The following is a 25,663-nucleotide window of genomic DNA, read 5'->3' on the forward strand; positions in this document are numbered from 1 at the left end:
CAGTGTAATAGGAAGCAGAGACAGCCCTGGGGAACAGGAAAGATGTTATTGCTTGGGACTTGGTAATGGGACAGTATAATATAAAACAAAAAGAGCAAAACCGGTAGGCTTACCTCATAAAAAGAGAAAAAAATTAATGTTGCCCATTACAGACTAGCCCATATAAAATCCTACATTAGACAAGCAATTTGGAGGAAGTCTGAGAAAGGTGGACAGGTAATTTGGAAAATCTAGGAGCACTTTAAAATCTACAGTACATTTATGGATTTGAACATAAGAAGAACTCCAGAAATCTTACAATTTGCATACTTTACAGTCAGTGACAACATGGCCAAGCATGCTTAACTTGTAATGCAGACAGTAGGAAGAGTCGAGGTAAAAATACTGATAGTTTTCTTTAAGAAATGTTTTTCCCTACCTCCTTTCAACTAACCAGCTTATAAGTTTTTCATGTATGTTTACTTCCTTGAAAATACTCTTTAGCATGAAAAATACTGGTTTGTGCTATCTATGCCAAAAGGAGTTTGCACACCCCCCCCCCTTTGCTTTCTATTAACTATCACAAGATATTCTCATAACTTAAAAGTCTTGTACAGTTTATGCTACAGAGAGGAAAATTCTTCATCCTTTAGAAAGCAGTTGTGGGAATGACTTTCTCTTTCCATGCATAAAAATGCTACATATGACTGGCAAAGCAAAACAACGTCTCAGGAGGTGGAGCAAACTGTGAAACAACAAATTCTCTGGTGATGTTAAGAGACATGGAGGGTTGTACCTAAAATATTAAGTATGTAATTATTTCTCTCAGCAATGCTCCTAGGAAGCTCAATGGCTAAAAAAAATACCGAATAACATGTATTTATTTGCTGAAGACGGTAAGTAATTTTCAACAGGGAATTACATTTTTTTTTTTTTTTCTGAAGTCTATTGTTCATGTAGATTAAATCTTTTCTATTCTTTAAAGTTTTCAGTCACAATTATCTGTTTCTTATTCTCTAGGTTGGTCGTTCAATTTAGTGAAAATTTGAGTCAAATACAGAGGAAGGAAGAATAAAGAATACTAGTTTAATACACCATGAAACTCATGTGATGATTGAAAAGGAGACAAGATATATGCTGGATTAGTGCAGTAAAAAGTGGCTGCAGAACACTTGATACTGATATTTTAAGGCTTCCTTTTGCACTTTCATTGCTTCCATTTGCAGACTTCTTCCTTCTATTTCTCAGTATTTTGTTACATAATCTGAACTGGAACTTCTCTGTAGTCATTAAGTGTGGGCATGATACATTCCAGTTTATGTTTCTACATGAAATAAATAAATAAATAAACTAAATGCCACCCCAGCTCTTGTTTGTTTTTAGAAGTTCCAGAGAACCAAAGGAAATGCAAATTTTATAGCAAACTGAATACTTTATATAATGAACATCTCTTCTGTATCTGGCCAAGAAGGTAGGTAACCTGATAAGCACTTTGCAGGGTGCAAAAAAATGATCTTTGAGCTGAAGTTTTTTTCCTTTTTCCTTTTTTTTTTTTTTTTTTAAATATATATTCTGGTGCAATGCTTTTCACTTATAAAACAAGGTAAATCTATTTATCCTAAAAATACTCCAAGCAGTTTGTAATGAAATGCTAAAATATTGTTATGTGGTAAAGACAAACTCAATTCACACCAATAAATAAATAAAAAAAAAGCTCATGAAGACATGAAGTATTTTCAATGAGTAAACAACTGTTAAGTGTGCTGTGAACATTCAGTATAAATAAACAGGTAAAAGAGAGGAGCTATATCAAGCAAGGACCACGGCTGAGGACATGAGACAGGACTAAGCTACACCAGTACACAGTCTGAAATTAACTGGAGCTATGGCAAATAATTCAAGAGCATGATTATATTTTATGAGACTAAATTTTTCTTTTTCTTTCTTTTTTTTTTTTTATCTATAAAACTGTCAGGATAAATTTGTGTCTAATATTAAGTAATGCAGCACTAAATTTAGATCATGCAAGCATGTAGAGGCAAATCATGCAGTCAATATTACAACATTGCAGCAAGCAGCTAATAGATGTTATTGCGTTTTCCATTTTCACCACACTTTCCCATGCACAGAAAGCCCTGTAAAGGATTCTGTCTTACATCTTGTGAGAAGCATCTCCAAAGTTTGCATGCTAAATAAATTTTATTTAAAGAAATAATTGATCAAATAATAACAGACACTGCAATTTTGTGGACTTATTCCGTCTTACAAGGAGAAGATAATGTACAATAAAGGAATCAAGTAACTGAGCCACAATATGTTCCTCCAGTTGGGTGGTTATCTAACAGGATTTTTCTTTAATACATTTATTACTGTTGAAACTCATAAGATACACACTGCATAATGATTAGGTAATTTTTATGTGTGCTTGCAGCCCAGCAAGCCAACTGTACCTGTGTTCTTTTTGGCTGCACCAAAAGAAGCACATCCAATGAGGTGATTCTCCCCTTCTGCTCTGCTCTTATGAGACCCCACCTGAAGTACTGTGTTCTGGGGCCCCCAGCACAAGAAGGACATGGACATATTTAAATAATTCCATAGGAGGGCCATGAAGATGATCAGAGGGCTGGAGCACCTCTCCTATGAAGACAGGCTGAGGGAGCTGAGGCTGTTCAGCCTGGAAAAGACTCTGGGGAAACCTTGCAGTGGCCTTCCAGTACCTAAAGGGGGCCTGCAGAAAAGCTGGGGAGGGACTCTGTCAGAGAGTGTAGTGATAGGACTAAATGAAAACAAAACAAGAAAAATAAAACACCAAATTAAAAAAAAAAAAGGGGGGGGGGGGGGGGGGGGGCGGGAGAACAACTGATAACTTATCAGCTTCCATGTCAAGTGTGGGTGTCAGTCCTTTACTGAGCTCACGCAGACAGAGGAACACAGTTGGCCAGTGAGTGCAATGGGAAGATTAAGCCCATGTGGGCTCTGTCCCCTGTGGGCTCACAGATCGCGTTAGACACACAACAGAGCAGAAGCTAAGCCAATGCTTCATAGATCTGGTTTTACACACATTATCCTTTCCTGATCACTCTGTGAAGGCTTGAAATAAGAAGCTCCTAGCTCCTGCTGAACTGAGGACTGTGTGGGAGCTAGGACATACTTCTTTTCACAGATTCTTCAAGATGTGCCTCTGAAAAAGACAGCATCTCTGCCTAATGCTGAATTTGGGAGGACTGAGATCATGTAGCTATTGCCTATTTTAGAGGGAAAATCTTGATTCTATGAGGACCAGTGGCTAGAAGCTCTCTCTTTTTCTTTGGTGCAGCCGGGAAAAACTCCCTCTCCTCGCAAGTACCAGTCTACTTGAAGTACTATAATTAAGTGTCTGAGACCTGGTATAAAAAGAATCCCATCCATCTGTGTCTGGCTGTGTAATTTTCTCCTTATTCCAGTCATGAAGAAATTTTTTTTTAAAGAGGTAAGTTTGTTGACTGCAGCATGACTGAAGGTCCATTTTTTTCACAAGACTGAATTAAAGAAAAATTTCTAAAAATGAAATAACTGCTTGATTGATCTCTCTTGATCTTGATCTGCTTGATCGATTCCTGCTCCTCTTTAATTTCATACAGCAGAACCAAACTGACTGCCTTTTTTTTTTTTTTTTTCTTGACCCCCAAGGATATTTATGACAGAAGCATCTGAGGAACAGTTCTGCTTTGTGTTGCAACTGAGCTCAAAATATTGAAGCCAAAGTTTTTTGTAAGTCCCCATTGTAGTTATGACTGGTGCCCTAAAAGCATTCAGAAGATGAGTACTGACTTGCCATATGTTTAGCAATAAAGCTTTGAAGTTCTCACTATGACTTTTTTATTATTTATTTTTTTTTCCTGAACACTGCACAGTAGCAAGCACTGTCATTGTTCTGATAACACCGCAATCTATGGTTCTTCATTTTATGTACTACAAACTCTACAACTGAAGTGAAGTGGAATGTCACAGGGTATAACAAAAAACACACCAGAGAAGTACTAATATAAGAAAATGCACAATTGCTACAGGTTTGATCCAACCCCCTTTGTAGCTCCTTTCTACTTTGTCTGGCTAAGGTCAAAGCTCTCTGGAAAGGGTAAGGAAAAAGCACTGGGTGCTTTGGCTTGTTTACATAATTCTGGTATGCATATGCAAAACATGGATCAGTGGTCTCAGTCTCCCTGAACATGCCAGGTATGTAGATGAATGGAGGTATCATACATACACACTTTCATCATACAACTCACCTTCATTCTAGATTGGAACTGTAGGGCTTATGTAAGAAAACTAATGTCTTCAATTCTGTGGTGAGCATAGGGCAGTCAGCAATTGCCTGTTGATAACTTTCATCAGAATGAACACTGAGGTATATTTATTACTGTAAATATGACAGTGATGCATAAGGTGGCACCAATCATTTAGAAGAAAATTCATTTGTACATACAAATAAAAATCAAAATCTGTAAGTGTTCGAGAAGATTTGGGAGAACTTCTGTCATATTTGAAATTAAGCAAGGATGTTGCCAGTATTATTAAAATCAGCTTGCAACCATTACTAATTTTCCTATTGGCTATTGACTGTTTCAATACAGAAACCAGGCCTAAGAAGTGGATTACTTTAGACCAAAAATTACAAGGAAGACTTCATCAGCAGAATATTATGAGTACATGATGATCTGGTTACTTTACCTGGAGAAATAATCCAGTTATTAACCATACTAATGCAAAAATTTAGGATTTTTATGACGCATAGCAGACCACTCAAACCCTTGCAAAACCTCTTAAAATAAAGTCTCCCTTTTGGATATTACTTTCTATCCTCTAACTGCACACAAGCGAAAACAACACTATTTTGTTCTAAGAATATAATGGACAGTAAATTCTGCCTGTGCCATTCACCTATAATTATCTTTCCATTGTTATTTAGCAGTAAACAGTTCTTCCCCTTTGTACAGGGGCTTTTAAAAGATATATTATCTTTCCATTCTACCTGTAGTTTTCTAAAATATAACTGTTATAAAACAGCACTGAAAAATGGCATGCACTAAGCAACTGAAAAATGACAAGTGAAGAAAAAACAGTAAGAACTTAGTAATACAGATTTTCAGCTATATCAAAAATAGAAGATTTTAATGAACATGCTGGCTCCTCTGAGTTGTTATATGTCTTTTCACTGCAAATTTTTGCTCTAAAACCTTTAGAATACTTATGATAAGGGATATATGGAAATTTAAATGTTATATTTAAACAATAATAGATTACAGTATTATGCATAGATTCTGCCTCTAAATGGATTTAAATATGCATTCTTTAGCTTTTATATAATTCTGTGTAGTGTGACGTTATGCTTGTTCTATGCTAAATATTCAAAAATCAGTTTTCACTTTCCTAAATATTAAACATAACATTATATAGCTTAACCACACCATGTTTTATATTACTTACTACTATATTTATTCAAAAATTGATTATTGTATTTGTATGTATTTTCATTAAGCTAGACCATTTTGCTACCTAACGTGGGGCTCTTCACACTTCTGACAGCTACAAAGCAATCGCACCAGTATTTGATGTGAAACTCTGCAAATGAGCAAAAGTAGATACATGCTTACAGTTCATTTGAAATATGGAATGCAAACAGGATTCTACATATGGCATTAATTTTCTGCACATTAAATTACTTAATCACTATTATTATTACCATTAAGGTTTCATTATAACTGAAGCTAGTCAGAAAATAATTTACTGAGTATTTTGGAAGTGGTTGATACACAAAAATAAAAATATGTTTTATAAAGGACCAAATCTTCAGCTGCATTAAATTCAGATTGGAACAAAGAAATGTTATGCAAGTAATGCAGGAAAATTTCAGTTTCCTCAAAAGATGTGATGAAGCCCTGGCACAGGTTGCCCAGAGAAGTTGTGGATTCCCCATCCTGGAAACAGTCAAGGCCAGGCTGGATGGGGCTTTGGGCAACCTGGTCTAGTGGGAGGTGTCCATGCCCATGGCAGAAGGGTTGGAACTTGCTGGTCTTTAAGGTCTCATCCAACCCAAACCATTCTGTGATTCTCTGTTTCTAATGGCACTCTGATAGCACAATGACTATTAAAGCACATTAGGAGATGCAGTAATATTTCTCTATCAGATAAATAAAACACTGCTAGCCTAGCAGTGTTAACCATGGGCAAATTCCCACGAAGCTTGTTCTTGCCACACTCCCCTTGTCTGGCACAGCCCATGTGCCCACTATAGGCTCCAAAGCTAAATGGTTTATTGATCAGGAGGTGTCAGGGCTATTGCCCTGCATTAGCAAAGGCAGATTTAGAATAACATGGGGCCGAGGAATATTTAAACAACGGGAAAATCATAAAATGAGAGCAAATATGCATAAGTTGTCTACCAAAATATTTAAGAAGTTTTTGCAATTCATAACTGGGATATTATTGACATAACGTCAACAGTAACAGCCTAGTTCCCTTAATATAGGAAACCTCCCATTAAGGTACCTCCCATCTATTCCTATAGGTGGTCCTACTTTTTGTGACTGACAGATAGAAATCTCTTCATTTGCATCTTTACTCAGCAATGACGTGAAATATCCATATGCAAAAAAACAACAACAACAACAACAACAAAAAAAAAACAAACTGAACAAACAAAAAGAACCTCCAAAGGACTGTTTTTCAGATGAAAATCAATTATCTAGTTGAAGTAAAAAGGCTGCTACAGGTAGTGCAGATACATTTTAACACAACCACATGATTATGTTGCAGTTAAATCTGAAGTTACTACAGGACACAGCTTTTAAAGCACAAAGGTGGAAGATTGGATTTGCCCGAACACAGCTTTTCCCATTCATAGTGAGATTTTTAACCATGTTATCCACACAATGAAACAGTCTGATTAACAAACTGGAAAACCACTACAAATGAAAACTTGCACTTAAGCTGTTTTGTACAATGAAGAACTCCACGATCCTGGATATCCAAAAGACTGTTTTAAGAATGCTGATAAAGTCAGTAACCAATAAAACACAAACTGAGGAGTGCCTAAGGCTGAAAACATTTGCTAGTCGTGGCATTACTCTAACAGATGCTCAGGATGCTGAAAAAGTTAAGTAATTTTCATTTAGATACCACTGCAGAAAACACATTCCTTCTCTTAAATTTTTTTAGCTCTGACAGCTATGGACTTCACTCATGATTATACTTCTTGACACATAAACCATGAAATGGAATTGAAATTGTAGTTATTTCAGAAAAGTAACTACTTACTCTATTTGCATTCATTTTGCTGTAGTTTGAAATAGAATTTAAGATATATGATAGTTCAGTATTAATTCCTAAACTGCATCACACTGAAGGACACTAGAAGTTTTTTTTTTTTTTTCTTTTCCTTAAGTACTCTTAGCTTTTCATCAATTAACTGATGCTTTCTATATTACTAATATTATGGAAAAGTGTTTATGTAGATATTCCCAGTAATCTATTAATTTTCAAAGAAGAGTTGTACCTCTGAACTGGGACTAATGGGGGAGCACTAAATTTGGCAGTCCCATTTAGAAGCCTAGTTCTGCTCAGACCCAATCACTATGGGAGAGCTGATCACAGCCATTGCCATTAAGTTGAGTGAAAACATGTTCTGTGTCCCAGACTCTAAGTCTTCCTGTCTTCCTGCTCATCCACTTAAAAAAGCCACACATTTAACTCTTGGGTGACATGATACCTTCATCAACTTTTTAGCACTTCTTCTTTTTTTTTTTTTTTTTCTTTTTTTTTTTTTCTCCTCCTGTTTTTCCAATTTGTAAATTGTTTGCAATTTGCTTGAGCTGAGCTGTGCTAGTTGATTTTAATATTAAGACAAATGTAGACCTCTCAGATCTCTGGGTATTTAGGTAAAGACTGACTGCATTCTGTGGGGAAAAAAAAAAAAAAGAAAAAAAGAAAAAAAGAAAAAAAAAAAAGCTGTTTTTATGACATGTATATGCCTTGATGCCTTGATGTTACAGGCACCTCTCACAGCCCAAAACCCCAGTAAAATGGGAAAACAAACAAACAAACAAACAAACAAACACTTCAATTGAAATCCTATAGCAGACAAAAATCAGAAAATACTTTAAAACTATTTAATTGTTCCCTGTCAATATATACAAAGATGCACAGAATAAAAGTATAGAATACTGTGAGCTTACTGGATCTGCATCTGTATTCTATTTTAAAGTGCACAATGGCCTTGAGGGGAAAAAATAAATAAATAAATAAAAAAAAAGCAATCACAAATTACTTCCTACTCAGGTTGAGGAGATGGAGGAGAGGAGTGGAAAGGAAAACACCTTATATTTCAGTTACTTCAGTGATTTACTAAGTGTTCTAGAAAGGTTTTGCTACCTGATGTATTTAATAAGACATAAGTATACAATATCACAGGAAATGAGACTGTGAGCTCAAAACAAACACTATACTATCTAATGGAAAAATATAATAATTCCAAACAATAATAAAAGACAAGACACTCACTACATATCAAAACTTCAGGTAGGACAAAGATACTAGTACTGTAAAATGCAACCTGATATTTTAGGATGAATTGGCTGTTAGTTTTCTTTTGTAAAGAAAAGATATTCTTTTTCCTGGATAAATTGTACTGTAATTCTTTATATATTATAAATTAATATAAATATAAATGGTTGTTGAACCAACATGACCAAGCAAACCTTGGTAAAAACTTTTCAGTTTCTCTATGTGACTCATAACTAAAAGCATTGCAACTGCTGGTTGCAAAAAAAAAAAATAAATCACTAATATCAAATATTTAATCTGTCACAACAGCAGTGCCAATTTTTAAGAAGACTGCAAACTTCAACAGGCCACCCCCCAAAAAAAAAATCCCCCAAAGTTTTGTTGTCAATTTGCAGTAAGCATGTCAAAAAAAGAATTGAGAGTTTTCCAAACATCTCAAGGCTTCTGAAAAAAATGGACCAGAATGCCAAAGTAGTCAGAAACTCAACAAGTATTTTCAAAGGAAGCCACACCACAACTGACCGCTGCAAAACAGGTCTGAATTTTTGAAATACGACAAACAAACAGAAATTCTCCAATATAATATTATGTTAGTATACGTACAAATGCATTTCATGCCATCACGTGCATGCCGGTGTTCACAGCCATCACACTTCCACCCTGTGAATCCAGGCTTGCAAGTGCACTGTCCAGTGACAGGGTCACAGGGAACAGGCAGGGAACCGTATTGATCACACTCACATTCTTGGCAGGAGCCTCCTAGAGTTTGTGGGTTTCCCGTGTAGCCAGGAGAACATCTAGATATTGCAAATAAAAAACACGTTTGGCCAAATGAGAAGCACGGTGTACTATAATGAATGCAATGAATGGCAAGACTGTAAACAAAAAGTATAGGAATGTCCATTTATGAACCACTGAAAAAAATACCTGTTGGTGCTTTACAACTTGGTATGTATTTATAGATGGAGAAAATGTTGCAAACTGTCCAATAAAATGATAATGGGCATAATCTCATAACCAGGACATGGTATAGTCCAAACAGAAAAGTATGCAAAAGTGATTTCAGTTAAACTTCTGTTACACTGACACAAAAGTTCCTACATTACCTATGTTTGCTTGTTTGCTTAAAAGACCTTTTTTTTTTTTTTTTCCTCACCACTGGCCACTTGTATTTTGCATTAGAAGTGAAGTTTTAGTAGTCACTTGCTGATTGAGATCATCTTAATCCCAGTCTTGCTGTGGATGGGACAACAGTTTTATTATGGGTTATTAATTTGCAGTTTTGGTTTTAATATGTTTACGTGTAAATGTTTTTCACAGTCAGTGTCCATGGGGACATAATAATCACTTGAATATAGGGTAAGAATGACATCAAGTCACACTGTAAGTATGGTATCTAATTTTAGGTAAATGTAATGTTTTTTGTCTCAAATTCTGAGACCCAGAGATAAACAAAACAAAACCAAACAGAAAGTACAACTTAGACAAGATTAGTGGTATAAATAATACTGACTTAGTTTACAGCATGTGTGTGTAGGAATGGCCTATTGTGGCTGACTTTGAACCACATATAGAAAGTAAATAACTTATCCAAAGGAATGTATTTAAATATTAGTAAACACACACTTATAGCATTGAGGAACATTGCTTTCCATCATGTGTTGCCCCCCTTTCTCTTCCCCTCCTTTTTCGTTTATCCTACCTTTCACAGTACTGCCCTTCATATCCACGTGGGCATTCAGTACATCGGTAATCACTAGGTCCTTCCACAACACAAGAAGGGCTGAAACTAAAACACAAGCAAATAATAATAATTAAAAAAAATAAAAAATAGCTCTTTGTGCTCTCTTGCATCATCACTCTAGTCAGCTGGGCAGAACGGTACATGGTAAGCTCTACACTTCAATGCAAATGGCAGCAGTTTCTTATCTGCTCATAAACACCTGTGGGAGACTTTTTTTGTTGTTTTAAATTAAGAATTCGGCAATCATCTTGCTGTGGTACTGGCAGAGTTTAGGCAAATGCTGGAAGGGCGGAGACAACAAGAGGAGGATCCAATGAGTCAACAAGGGCTAGGAGGTGAAAAGAAACACAACTGAATATGAATACTGTAAAAATCATTCAGATATTTGTGGAATAAGAGCCAGAAAAGCACAGAGGCAGCTAGTGGTGAGCCCAAAGCTCCTTCCTGACACAGTACAGTCAGCAACCTACTCTAGCTTGCTTATAATGTATTAAATCGATAGTGATTGAATGAGTAATAAAATTACACCTTTGCAAAAAAAATATAAACAAATTGATCTACTACTCACAAATTCATTACCCAACAAATTTTCAGCTCCATTACAATAGATTCACACCCCTGGAAACAACGCATTCCCTCTGATATTTTTTTTTTCAGCTCATCATGTATGAAGCTGACTGCTGACTGAACAAAAATATAAAACAGTATATAAAACTTAAAACCTTAATGGCGTTCTGTAAAAGTTCATAAATAAAGTAATTGCACCACACAGTCATAAATAGTATCATGTCAGTCATGACATAAGAAGCTAATGAGGTGGCTCAGTAGCTATCTGTATTTCATGCAGGTTATGATTATTCAACTACCATACAATACTTGCATGTAGTTTGATTTTTTTTCCTTAGTAGGATCTTAAAGAGTTTTCACTAAGCTGCACAGCACACGCAAATCCAATGTTTGTTACCTTCATTTTCCACAAATCCAAAATGTGACACCTTCATTTTCCACCTAATAATATAGCTTTATGGAATGGACCTATCCCACCTAGTTAGCCATGTAGTCTAAGCCAACTGTTCAGAAATCTTCTATCAGAGGTGGAAATATGGAGATGTACAGACAGGTACACACATCCAAAACACTTCCTCCTCTTCCCCCTCTGCGATGGTGGTTTCCTGCTCTTATAGGTGAGTTACATAGTTTTCGTAAGTTTTCTGTCTCTCTTCACTGACTCTACAGGCACATAAATTGTTGATGGCTACAGCTACTGGGGTAGTAAGCCCATCCCTCATGTCTACAAACATCTGAATAAAGCCCTAAAAAAAATTAGTTCTGTTTCTGGACGTGCTCAGATCTGTATCTTTTCTTGACAAGTGTGAAGAAACTGGATGACTATTCTATCATTAAGTGTATCTACTAAGCTCAGAATAGGTGTTATTCATCTATCTCCTACAAGGGCTTTTAAACAAAAGAGCCTCTTTACAAGAGCATGGTATAAAAGGCCCTGGCAACATAAACTCTCATGCAGACGGTGGAGCAGGTGCTTTGCTTACTCTCCTCCCTTCCTGAGGCAGCTCGGTAGTTTGAGTGCTCACCCAGGACACACACACTGCTTGGAGTCGACACATTTCTCAACTGTGGAGCATTTCAGAAACACCAATTTCTTTTTTTTTTTTTTTTTTTAAAGTTAGCTTTTAGACAAAACAATGAAGTAATTTCTGGGGCACAAATTTGAGTATAAATCTAAATTCTTGTAGCTGAGTGTCATAATCACCCAGGTGGATAGTCCTCCAATCTGCCATCTGCATTTCTGGGCAACCAAAGGTTCTTAAATCCCAGAAAGAAAAAAAAGAAAAAAAAAAAGATTAAGAGGTATTTTCAGCACTTCCTACTGCTAGTTAGTAACAAAGTGCTTTTCTGTGTATTGGCTAATCTGAAAAGTTGAGAAGCTTGTTTGATCTTATTCTTAGCAATTTGAATGTCCTTTGTTGACATCAGTAAATAGAATGAATAACTAAGCCATAACAGAAAAGATGCTCGTGAAAAAAAAAAAAAAAAATCAGAAAAATCTGTAGTCATAGTATCACAGCATCGTAATATGGTTCGAGTTGGAAAGGACCTTAAAAGACCATCTAGTTCCAACCCCTCTGCCATGGGCATAGACACCTTCCTCTAGACCAGGTTGCCCAAAGCTCCATCCATCCTGGACTTGAACACTTTCAGGGATGGGGCATCCACAGCCTCTCTGGACAAACTGTGGCAGGGCCTCACTACCCTCAGAGTAAAGAATTTCTTCCTTATGTCTAATCTAAATCTGCCCATTTTAGACCACTTTGTAATTTTCTGAGGTAAAGGACACTTCTTTCATCTCTTTTTATAATTGCTTTGGCTGTTCTCAGCTTGGTATTTATGAGGTTTGGAAGTTCTCTTAAAAACACTTGCTTTGGATAAAAGATCACAAAGTGTTTGGCTACTGTTGTTTGCAAAAGGAATGCCGTCTTTCAAAAACCACTTCAAAATGATAAAATGAAGGAGAAGAAAAAACCTCTTAGATATACTGGCTGAAATACTCCCTGTAACATCCTAAAGGTCAGACAAAACACAGAAAAATGATTTTAAGGAACACTTCCAACCTTTCAAGAGAACAATCCTGAAACACAACCCTTTTTAGAGCAGTACTATGGTATGATTCCAAATACCATTTAGAACTTCCCAGCAAAACAACAAACAAATCTCAAGTGCTAAAGTATCATCTGTTGGGAACACATGCAGAGACATCATAGCAAGGCTCATTAGCATAAAGCAACCAACAAAATTTATGCTGCAATAACTATATTGCTTTTAAATTATTCTATCTTTCACAAATTGCCTAAAACTCATGTAACATTAAATAAGGAATCAATAAATTCCACAGTGGAGCAAGAAAGGCACTGTAATACATTTATACCAACATAATATATGAGCATAAGACTTTTTACAGCTCCCTTGTGGCCATATTGTATTTGAGTTCTTCTCTAGCTTCATTTGTGAGAATACCTTTATAACACATATTCATTATCTGTTGAGTATTGCATTTTCTACCACTTATTAATTTATTCATCACAAATTAGCAAGGGAGCAATTTCTGACTTTTAAAGGAAGATCAATTAGCAGAAGTAGATACAAAACTTTTTAGTATGGCTCTGTGTGATACAGTCCTCCTGTAGCCATCTGAAAGAGGACACAAAATGAAATTATTGTTTGCTGGAAAGGTAAATTCTGTTGTGAGTTTTCTTGCTTACTTGTTGCTGGAAATGGAAAGGGGACAAGCACAAGGCTGACAGTCCTCTGGAGAGCCTCGGACAATGCCGTAAAATCCCAGCGCACATCTCTCACAGTGGGGACCAGCAGTATTGTGCCGACAATCCTGCAGAGGAAGGAGCCAGAATGAAAGCTGTATTTGATAATTACAAGAAAGCAGACAACATTTTGTTCCCAACCTCAGGGATTCAAATGAATTGAGATTCATAATTTTTTCATCCCTGATATGATTCGCAGTGGGACTGCTTGCTTTAAGCATCTATCAAAGGCATGCTGTGTTACATACGGGCTTACACAGTCAAAGAATGAAGGCCTGTAGCTAGCAAGATGAATCCTAAGGATTTTTTTAACCCATTCATCCCTTCTTCTCTTCTCTGTTCCAGACACCAAAGCAGCAGAAATAATCGATTAAAATTCAGTCTTATTGTATCAGGTCAAGTGTGTTACTGCCCTTAAGAGCAGCATTATGCTTACTGCAAGACACATGTATCTTTAGTTTGCAGGTTTAAATTTTTCTTTTTATGCAAATAGTAATTCAGAGGCAAAAAATTACAGCATAATCTTAACCCCAGAAAATCAGAATGGAAAACTTTAAGGGTAGACAGTTTGCTTCTTTTGTTCAATAACTTTGAGAGCAATTTATGTAAAATTGGATTAAAATAACATGCTTTATTTTAATTTGGTTCAGCTACACAGCTTATGAATTTTACATTAAGTTTAACATAGTGCGCAAATTCAGAAATGTAATACCTGACAAATTGATGTTTCAGGGTCACACATAGTACTGTGTCCATGACACTGACACAAAACACAGGCACCTAAGGACTGACCAGGTGTCCTTCCTGCACGCGAGGTTGGAAGCCTATAAAATCCTGGAGAGCATGACTGCAATAAAAAAGATGCAGAAGAAAACAGATCATTATAGAGTGGACTGGGTATAGGAAACATTGCAAGCTCATCTTTCCAATCAGCAGTTTTTACAAGTTGTGAAAAGAACCTGACAGGCTTCCAGCTGTGTTACAAACAATATACAGCACTTTACAGATAACAAGAGCCAGCCCTAATTGGAAACATTGCTGAAAAATCCCTGGAGCACTCCATTGGTACCAGGCTTTTCATATTACAGCTTGAGACCTTTCATTCAAATGCCGAACACCTCACTGTTCTCACTGTGCATCAAACATCCTTCCTTTCATTTCTTAAGAATAAGGTTTGTTTTCAACATAATTTTTTTGCATGGACTGTGGAGAGCAAGCATGATGATTCTGTTTTCTTCACCGTTGGTGAGTTTTTCAGGTTTGACAAGCTAATATCTGCCTACATACTGCCTGATGGATAACAAGCAAAAGCCGAATGACAATAATCAAAAAAATGGCTGCATGGCTGCATTATTTATAGCTATATAATGTAAAGTCTATAAAAGTAGAGAATTCAAAATATTAAAGGTTTTCCATGTCTAGAAACTATTAGCTCCAAATCATATTTATCTATCACTGAGTGCCCCCTACCCAAGTTTGGCAGTAAAATTCTAAGAGCAACCCAAAAATTACCAGCAAACTTGACACATGCAAAATCCAGCACTTGATCTTTACTTCAGGCTTATTATGCAAATGTATCAGTGTCTACATAGTTCCCAGAAAGCACACAGCTACAGCAGCACAAAAATAGAAACAGGACCATTTTGATAGTTCAGACCATTAGGAATAAGTGCATACAGGCAAATCACTTATCCCATATATAAACCCCCCCCACCTAGTGGTGCTAGGAGCCTGTGAAGGCTGTCTGATGTGGTCATTTACTCCTGTTGACCTACTTTTGTGCCTTTTGGACAGTGTGTAGTACACCTTTACACAAAGCAGTAAAAAGGATGCAAAATAAACAAAAATGAATCTGGAGTAAGTAACTTCTTATTATCAAAAGCTGGATTCTCCAGTCAAGCACTGCCTGACATGCTAGATTCTATTCATACAATACCTCTCTGACAGTTTTATAATCATTGCCAAAACATCCAGGAGTAAGTTATGGAAAGAGCATAAACACAATTATTTTCTTTAGAACTATATGGAAAGTAATCTAACTTGCTTCTGCTTTTCCCTTTATTTTGACTTAGACTACATTAAGATCCCTGAAGCATAAAAACTGTCTATCCGCTTTTTCATGGTTTGTGAAGAATTCCAATTTAGATAAATAATCTCATATATGAAAGTAATTTTGTTTCTTACTATAATTTCCTAATTTTTCTCCCCTCTCCATTCCCAAAGGAGCTGTTGTCCAAACATAAAATGGTACGTAGCACAGATTGACAAGTTCTGAGTGACTTTAGGATCAGGGTATAAATATATGGTACATCCTCAAACAAATATATATATATATATATATATATATATTTCTGATATGCAATTGACATTCTTGTCACCTATTTTGATCTAAGCATTTCTGGGATGAAACAGGACATAGACAAAGGAAGAAGTAGTAGACTGTTTTTTATTAATAGTTTGGAGGTGTTTCAAAAGTAGCCGTTAGGGAAACTCTTACCACCGTTTTTTCAGCCTGCTTCCAGATTAAAATAAAAAGGATATAAATGTCCTCACAATGAAATTACAGAGATTACAGGACAAACCATAAATAGATACATTATCTATTTATGTTAGAATTTGCTTAAAGATGTCTGGGTATCAGGTATTTTTTTCTCCTGTTGAGATGAGATAAACCTTCACAGAACACACCACAACCTTCACTAAGCACACTAAAAATAAACTAAGCTATGAGCATGTGAAGATTACACAATTAAGCACGAAGTATGAAGGTTGCAACTGAGACATTTATTCTAGCCCCTGGTGTGAATTAAAATAAAGTTGTAATTACATTATCATATATTTTCCTTGGAAAACGTAGTTTGTTACAGTAATTTAAACCAAACAACTGTACTTCTGAGCAACTGCTGAAGCATTATTTTCTCATCTATGTGTATTTACATACATTCAGGCATATGCTCTTACCCAAAAAGCATGCACAGAAAATGCCTTCATTCATTTCCTTTCATACATTTCCTATGAACTCACTGTTCCTGTTGCCTCATTTGCTGCATAAACCAGTTCTGCACAACATCTGAAATGTATCTTTCAGATGCATCTTTCCCTTGATTTCCTCACTCCAAATTTTCTGCTGTTGCTGGCTTTGGGGAAGCCTTTACAAGATCCTGTTCAGTCAGAATGGCTGAGAGATTTTGACTGAGCATACTCAAGGTGTTGCTCCCTGCTAACTCTACCTAGCAATTGCAACAAAAGCATTTGGAATTTCTGGTACTGCTTAAATAATGTAAACATGCTGTTTTGTACACATAGCAACTGCAAGGCCCAGCATCAGGAGCACACACAGCCATAAACATTAATTAACTTCTATTCTGCAGTCACAGGTTTACACATCTTAAACTCTTTCTATGTTACCTATTATAAGACATTTTAAAAAGCACACAAGCCAGATGATTTTCTATAAAACCTGGGAATTTTTGAAACATGCAATTTTCAGCATGAAATTATTTAGATAAGTAAAAAATAAATATAGCACATGTACAAGAAGCACCAAGAAGTTCATTCACTCAGTTGACCAACAATTTTCTCCCGGTAGAGAGATACTATTACTTAGATATTTACCAAACTTCAACTGTTCAGGACAAAAATTTTTATTAGTATCAGATCTATCTTGTTTTCTTTTAGGGGGCAGTGGTTTGAATACTTCTAAGAATAAAGCAAAATGCACTACTTGGACCACGTTCCAGAATTTCTGCTGCTTCTTAAAAGCATGTGTATGGACTGAGCAAGATCTTGTTATGGGAGCCTCATAAAAGCACTGGAAGAATAATAATTGAGGGAAGTGAAGTGAAAGGATATCTGCCAGGGCACAGTGGCCCTATGTATTTTCATAGATACACTTGGACAATTTCAGAAAACCGTCAGTTTGAACATGAGCAGTAGACATCAGCTAAAGCTTTGAAAACATTTTCCATGAAGCTTATTTCATGAAGTGCAGACGTGACAGCATGGATCTCATCTCCAGTCTTAATATATTTGCTGTTTTGGGCATTTAAGCAGCATGCAAAATAAGAACAAAGTGGGCATATTTTAAACTTATTAGTGTTGGTCCACAAAGGAGTGTGATTGTAACACTTTCAAGGAGAAAAATAAATATGATGAATTTACAGGTTCTAAATTATGACCTTTTTGACCAGCTGCTCAGAATGCACTATTTCAAGTTTTTGTTTTGCAATGACTTTTCTTTTTATTTCTTGTGCTATTTGAGTTATTCATTATAGTACAAAAATTAAGAAATCAAACTGAAATGCTGTTTTTTAATAAAATATTTAAAATCAATCATAAAGCCTTAAAAACTTTACACAGGAATTCAAATATCAGGCAAGGCAAACTGAAAAATCTAGAAACCTTTATAAAATGGAATTTCAAAATTCTGCATGGGTATGTTTTTATTGCTTGGTTCCACAATTTTAATAACAATCTTTAATTTATATATATTTTTTGTTTCCAAGTTTATAGTCATACTTTATTTTCTGAATTTCATTCAATTGACAGATCATTACATTTTTATAAATAAGTAGTATGTAACCTTTAATTATTCATTATTACCAATGTTAATCTGCAGTTTACTTACAAGAATCAATAATTTATAGAATTTATTATTATTGCAAATAAAAGCTTCTCGTGTTTTGTTTTTCTCCATATATGCTATGAATCATGGTCATGATAAAATGATGCATGTATTCTCTAATTGCTTATCACATCTTACTAATCAATGGAAAACAAAAAGCATAAAGACTTTTACTGTAAGTTTACTACTGTACCTCACAAGACAAACCAGAATAACCCTGTGGGCAGACACATTGCTCAATCAAGTAAGCCTGAGGAGTCATTCCAGACACAGTGCCACCTTCAGCAACTTCCATTGAGATCTCAGAAATCCTGGAAAAAAAATAAAAATAAAAATAAATAAATAAATAAATAACAGAAAGAGTGGAGGAGTAAATATCTCTAATAAGAGTAATGAAGCACTAACTCAAAACAAGTTAGTTCATAGACAGCTAGCATGGTGGAACATGGACTTATCTGTCTGTAGGCTTCTTCATCTACAGGAGATAAAACACTATTTTTACTCTTCCTAAGGAAACAGCAAAGCTATCTACACCTCCAGCCTCATTGTCCATTTCCAGACAATCACATAAGTAACTTTTCTAATTGATTCTACTTTTCTTTTTTTTTTTTTTTTTTTAAATCTCTTTTCAGTGAAACTATTAACAACAGCTCAAATCTGATTCTTCATTCAGAGGGACTCATTAAGAAATCAAAGTTGCATACTGAATGCAGTTTGAATTCATGATACTCAGAGGTACAGCCATAAACCTGTTCACTACATGATCTTTTAATCAGGAGGCTATTTAAAAATATCTATCCCCTGCAACTAAACCAGTCTAGTAAGCTCTAGAGCAGACTTCAAAGTGTAGATTTTGTTTGCCTTTCTTTGCAGGAAGAGCTGTAGCCAGATAACCATTTTTTCTTAGGATCACCTAGATACATAAACAATTTAAAGCAAACAAAAAACCCTACCACAAAGGCATCCAGCATTATCAGAAATGGTTACGTTTCATGGCAGAGCATCCAACTCTAAATTTTGAAATATTTATTTGTTTAATAACAATATCCTTGCCTCCCAGCCACTCCCTGTCTTCACAACATGTATGCTGACCTGCCATACAGGGTTCTAATGAAATACACTTAATTGTAATTGACCCCAGTGTTGTTCTTTTAGCTTACTAGCTTGCTTCTTTATTTTTATTTTTTCATTTGTTTAAATTAATATTGTGATCTGAAACCCCTACAAGTTTTTGATAAATAAGGAGGTTAGAATAGTGTACAATTCTAAAGCTTCAAATAAAATGCCAACCTAAGAGAAAATGTTGAAGAATATGTGAATAGCTAGCTGAATAATCACAGATAATGCTGCTACAGTCTATTCATCAAATGTCTGTGCATAGAGTTAATGCACAGAAAGTCACAGAAATGCTCATCTTCTGTTCATGCTCATAGCCTGCTCATTTACTCCCCAAACTTGATTACTGAGCTACTGTGGCATTGTTCTTCTGCCCATAGGCATCCATGTCAGGATGACCGTAGGAAAAGCAAAAGCTCACTGCTGGGGAGTTTTGTGATTGAATGTAGGTGACCAGAACTATACCTTTTAATACCTTGTGTCAAACCAAAATCCCCCAATCATCTAGTAACATTAACCCTGTGCTCTCTTCTTACCACTTGAAGCAAGGGGTTCAGTGGAGCAGGGAAATTGAAAAAAAACAAAACAAATAAAACCAAATCAAAACAGAAAACTGAAAATAAAGAGGGCAAAAACATTTAGATCTGATGTGTCAATGCAAGCATACATTGAAATCTCTGTACATTTAATAGAGAAACAAAACGAAACGTGCCTCCCCATCACCTTCAAGGCTCAGGCAATGGTCTGTGTGCTGCAGAAAAACTATTTACTGTCAGAAAGCTGAATTTACATAATAATATACTCTGGGACCACAAAGCTACCTGTTGTTTGTGTGAAAATGTTACTTAAGGAAGGTCAGGCTTGGCTGATTCTCGGAACATGTCTAATAGGAAGTAGTCTAGCAACTGCTATCTGATCAGTGTCAGGGATATTGAAATAATTCACAGTCAAATTGAAAGCATACTTCCAATTGAAACTAATTTATTATCACAGCCCAGTTGCCTGCAAAGCAAAACAAAATCTAATAAAAGAAATGTTTCAATTTAGAGTGGTGAATGTGAAAATGAGGGCAACAAAATGAACACTATAGGAGAAAAATGTTTGGCTTTAGATTCTGAGCAGAAATCTCTAAATCACTAGTAATGCTGCAGCTTTGAAGAAAGAAAAAAAAGCCCAAAACATTAGCATTGCTGCTAAGCTATATAACTAACACCAGAACTAGGCCATTTTTATTTTTCTATTACCTGCCACTGCTTTACTTTTAAATGCTTTTCCTATGGTTTATCATTTATCTGCATCTTTTAAACTCTGAAATTGAAATTAAGACATTATCAACACACTTAAAATTAAAAGGACTTAATATATGGTATTTTCTTAATGCCATCCCAGTTTTCCTTGCATTATACTTTTCCACTACACACACTCAGGTAGAAAGAGAAATTTTAGCCGTTTATAAACTTGCATAACACACACTATTTAAACAAATGTTTTATTGTAATTTATTTAATTCAAACATATGTTTAAAGTTGAGCACATACTTAAATATTGTCTTTAGAGAGTCTCAGCCTATTTTTAATAAAAGCCTGCAATTCTTATTCAATCTAATATCCCACTAACCTTTATGAACATTTTGGGGAATTTACTTTGTGGTCTTAAGCAAAACTTCCTTTTAAATAATTCAAGGAACTAACTTGATAAAAATAATAATGCACTCGAGATGCATATTTTCTACTTATAGTCTCAGATGCCATGTGATGAGTACCTACTAGAGAGAAATCATAAAAATCTGCTGTAACATAACCACCTCCAAAATCAAACACACGATTATATGTGAGGTTATGACTTCAGATGGAGAGTTGTCAGAGAGAACAGCTGAACTCTTCACTAAGTTCTGCTGTCATATAAAATGTTACGTTGTGAAACGTTATGCTGTAAAAATACATTTTGGTTCTATAAGTGCCACCCTGCAGACCTGCTCTGAAACAGAAGTCATTCTGTTCTGTTAAATGCCTCAGTACTAGGTAGGGCTGATAAAACAGTGGTGTATTACAATGCAGGTGTAGATCAGATATGATACAATGATTATATACATCTCAGAACAAAATCATGAAAATGGAATTTCATTTTAGTAACTTTGATTACAGTGCTTGAGCTGGGATAGCATTCAGCTTCTTCTTCCACCGCTGAATTAGGATCTGTAGTACACAAAGGGAAGGGTGTGCAGAAACAGACCCAAAACATGGATAATGCTTCTCAAATTTTCCATGTCACATTGGAGTTACTTACATACCTCTTTCCATGAGAATTCCTTGTACTTGCAATACAATATGCTAAATGGACTATGCCAAAAATAAATGAGATCAATTTAAAACATTTATGGCATCTGTTGTTAATACTTAGTATCAACCCAGTGCAAGATGGATATATATACACTTCTTTATGTTTGGTGTCATACAAAGCTGCATTTAACATGCCCCTAATACTCACTCTCATAAACTTCAAAGTCCATGTTATTACAGACATGTTTGTAACACAGAAATATAGAAGTAATTTTAGCCTATCACTTTCATGATGGAATCACAAAAAGGACCTCTGGAGACCTTTGGAGTTTATCTCCAATTATTCCTGTGTCCTTGCTATTATTATTATTATTATTATTTTTTCTTGCAAAGGCCATTGTGATTTCATTATCAAAAAAACTTTTAGGAATGGTCTATACAACCTATTCCAGAACTTCTTTACCCCCAGAAAGTTTTCTCTCATGTTTAATGTTAATCTTTCCTCCAGATAAAATTCAAGCTTTTTTTTTTTTTTTTTTTTTTTTTTTTTTTTTAACTCCCCCACCAATGCAACAGAGAACTGATTCTTTTCTTTCTCTTTGTGACAACATTTTATACATCTTAAGGCAGATTCTAATTTCTGAATAAATGTGGTTCTTTACATCTTCTCTCACAGGTCAAATTTTCTGACCCCTGATGATGTTCACTGTTCTCCTCTAAATGCTTTAATCATTTTTTCAAAACCGGATGCTTAGACTTTTCTAGTGATGTCTGTAATTAAAAGATTAATTCTTTGCACTTTGCAGAATGTTCCTGTTTGTATATCCAGGTAGAATATTTGCATTTCTCAATAAGAATATTATTACAGAATCATGTACATCTGGCAATATGCTGTAAACAGCAGACCTTTGAAGAACAGGTAACTTAGCAGTTGTTCCTTGCTTACATATTTTGTTCAATTGACTACTCCTTTCAAAGTAGAAACTCTTACAGTTAACCTTTAGATTGCAGCTAGATTTTTGTATTATGCCTCTTATATTGCTATATGATATTTTTATATTGCTTCCTAATTTCATGCTCATTTTAAATTTAGTAAGCATTCTCTTTATTTCATCATCTGACTTACTAATGATTAAACTGAGAAGAAAATATTGAATTTATCTGCTCCTAATATATTTGATTAAGTACCATTTCATTAAAGGCACACTCTGTTCCTCTTTGACTATTTATTTCAGTTCCAACTTGTAAGAAAAAAAATCTTTCATATGCTAACATTTACATCTAATTACAGCATCTTTTCAGAAAGTGAATATTTATAACAATACTTTGGGATTCTTTCAAGATGTCTGCTTACATGCATTTTCTCTTCAAGGATCCTGAAAATAAAATTTTCATTTGCCTATTATGATTTATATTTTCTATCAAATAAAATTCCCCTCTCCACCATCTTCTGCTATGCTGAACACTAACTCCTGTTTATCTAGTAACTGCTTAAGTTTTGAATAAAAATTCTGTTGGGAAGCTCTATCACTTTATCTGTGACCACTGCACTATTTCATACCATTGCATGAAACAGTTACCTGCTCTGCCTCATGATATTGCCATGAGTAGCCTTAATAAGAATGTAATGAACATCATACAACACATTCAGGAAGTCTTCCCGGGATACAGCTCTATTTGGTCTTGAGTCATCTCCAAAATGTTTCCAGGTGAAATCTGCCTGGGACACCGTCCTATTGACTCCTGGGTTATCATGATAATATTCCCAGGGCACAGTGTTTCTTCCTCTTTGGTCATCACCATAATATTCCCATTTGTGCTGAAAGACAGATACAAACACAGATAATTCTATAATTATTAACAGTATTAAAAAGAACCAATTTCTTATGTTATGGAAAAAACAAACAAACAAAACAACAACAACAACAACAACAACAAAAAACAGAAGCATTACCTCTGTCATTTCTATCTCATGCCTTGTCAGCTGCCCAATCAGAGGGGCTGCCATATGCCGGACAATAATTCTTGTATGGGTGGGAGGGCCACCTCTGATGATCACTTGTGGGTAATAAGTAGTAAAACCTGTTTCTTCTCGTGCTTCAAAGTAGATTGCATATTTTAGTTTCCCTCCATAAGCAGTCAGCTAACAAAGAAAAACACAAAGTACAAAAAGAAATCTCATTTTCAGTTAGCTAAAAATAAATTCCTGGGTATAAGTAGAAGCTAGATACATTCTGCACCTGTAAACAATCTGATGAATGCATGTGTAGTATAAAATAGCAGTACGTGCTTGGGGAACTATCTGGGAATAAAGGTTGTGTTCAAAAATACCCATCATCAATTTGTCATTGTACTAGACTGTAAAAAACTAAACAAAACAAAAAACAACAACAAAAAAACAAGTGTTATCTATTTCTTTTTTTTTTTTGTCTTAGTGCTCCCAGAACTTTGTGTTTAGAAAAAGGAGTATCTAAACACTCCTAAGCCAATCCAAGAAGTATAAAAAGTGCAAAATAAAACATAAACACAGAGATGCATAATAATAACCTTCAAAAGAAGGTTTATTTCAGTCATTTTCTCCTCCGTGACTTACAAAGATCTGGTATTTTATCTTAGAATGGAGAGAAACAAAAAGTTACAAGAGAGCGATATTAGTTAATGAAGCTTATTTTCTTAATGAAGGTTTTTATGAGAAAATCTATCCTGTAAAAAATAGTACATGTGAATACCTATTTTAAAATAGTGTTTGTTACAGACTTCCAGATTTCCATGGTAATGGAGACAAGTACTTTCTACTGTGTGATGGCATACCCAGTGGAAGGAAAAAAATGTATTTTAAAACACAAATATAAAATACAAGAATATGTAAAACTATGTCAGTATTCAGTGGAATCTAATGTTTACCTTTCGTCCTTCAAACTGCTCTGGAAGTCTCCAGTAAACAGGTTCTGAACGGAGAACTTGCATCACCTGCTCTATATTTGCTACTATTTCAGGAGGCTGGAATGCAACCCCTGAAAGAGTGCTGTGCTGAAGGTTTTCATTCACCAGTGGCAGAATCATTTGCTCTGGCTTCAAGGTCACCTATGCATGTTCAAAAGAATCAAGAATAAAATCAAATCCTTTTTCCCCATGAAAGAATATCAGTGTTAGTCTTTAAATTTTAACTCTTAAAAAAATATTGCTAGGGAATTTCATTTCACATCATGAGACATTTGTCAAAAAACAGTCTTATTACTCCTTCAGATATGGAGGAAGGGTGTTGATAATGACTTCTCCCTCAAGCCTTTTGCTTCCTGTCCTTATGTACAAAGAATGTACTAGTACTGTCTGAAACAGTTTTGTTAGTGACTGATCCAAATAATTTTATTAATGTGATTTTCATAGTGCTATTTCAGTCTTGGGCCTCCTTTGTTCAGAGTGTGAGAAACATACATTACAATGAAACATGCTTCTCACCAACACTCAACACACATCACTAGGTTTTGCGGAACACAGCGTCTGATACCTTTGTACTGTTACGCAATAGTGAAGCTAAGTGTTCTATGATTAATGCAGACAGGGAGGGCTCAGGGTTTATGCAACTAAATTCAGATCTAATAAAAAACATAAGGATGCTATGTAGATTTTTTTTTTGACTTGTTGAGTCACAATAGCAAAAATCATTAATTCTGATCAAAAAGTAAGTGTCTTAGTAATTCTGTGCAGATAGAAGTATCACAGCAAGGGATGGTATCAAAAGCGCTGTCTCCTAAAGAGTGAGGAAAAGGAAGAACACTAATTCAGAATCTTATCCCTAATAGTCATCCCATCAACATGGGATGAAATAGGGATCAGGTAGTAAGGAATCACCCAAGCTCTGTGCTGTACTTTAAGCATTCTGGTATTCCCATTTACATCAGCATCTATGGATGGACCAGGCATTGAAGCATTCCCAGGAACTGCCATCCCTAAGTGAGGTTTCCTGAGTTCCTACCATAACTGTATTTTAGACATAAAGAAAGTGGTCAACAAATTTGAATTTCAGAAAAGTCTTCCCCTTAAT

The 25,663-nt window shown here is 35.4% G+C and overlaps 1 protein-coding gene across 6 annotated transcripts in view; it reads right to left on the reverse strand.

The window, feature by feature from the left end:
- LAMA2 (laminin subunit alpha 2) overlaps positions 1-25,663 on the reverse strand; it is a 390,777-nt gene that overhangs the window by 95,639 nt on the left and 269,475 nt on the right. For all 6 annotated transcript variants that reach the window (XM_035321576.1, XM_035321577.1, XM_035321575.1 and 3 more), the window contains 8 exons: positions 24,523-24,702; positions 23,573-23,761; positions 23,199-23,437; positions 18,417-18,534; positions 14,312-14,446; positions 13,543-13,667; positions 10,223-10,309; positions 9,124-9,317 (listed from right to left, as the gene is read on the reverse strand). In XM_035321576.1, the coding sequence (XP_035177467.1) occupies positions 9,124-9,317; positions 10,223-10,309; positions 13,543-13,667; positions 14,312-14,446; positions 18,417-18,534; positions 23,199-23,437; positions 23,573-23,761; positions 24,523-24,702 (1,267 nt within the window). The remainder of the gene's footprint in view (positions 1-9,123; positions 9,318-10,222; positions 10,310-13,542; positions 13,668-14,311; positions 14,447-18,416; positions 18,535-23,198; positions 23,438-23,572; positions 23,762-24,522; positions 24,703-25,663) is intronic.

Source organism: Oxyura jamaicensis, chromosome 3 (genome assembly GCF_011077185.1).
Source record: "Oxyura jamaicensis isolate SHBP4307 breed ruddy duck chromosome 3, BPBGC_Ojam_1.0, whole genome shotgun sequence".
Lineage (NCBI taxonomy): Eukaryota > Metazoa > Chordata > Aves > Anseriformes > Anatidae > Oxyura > Oxyura jamaicensis.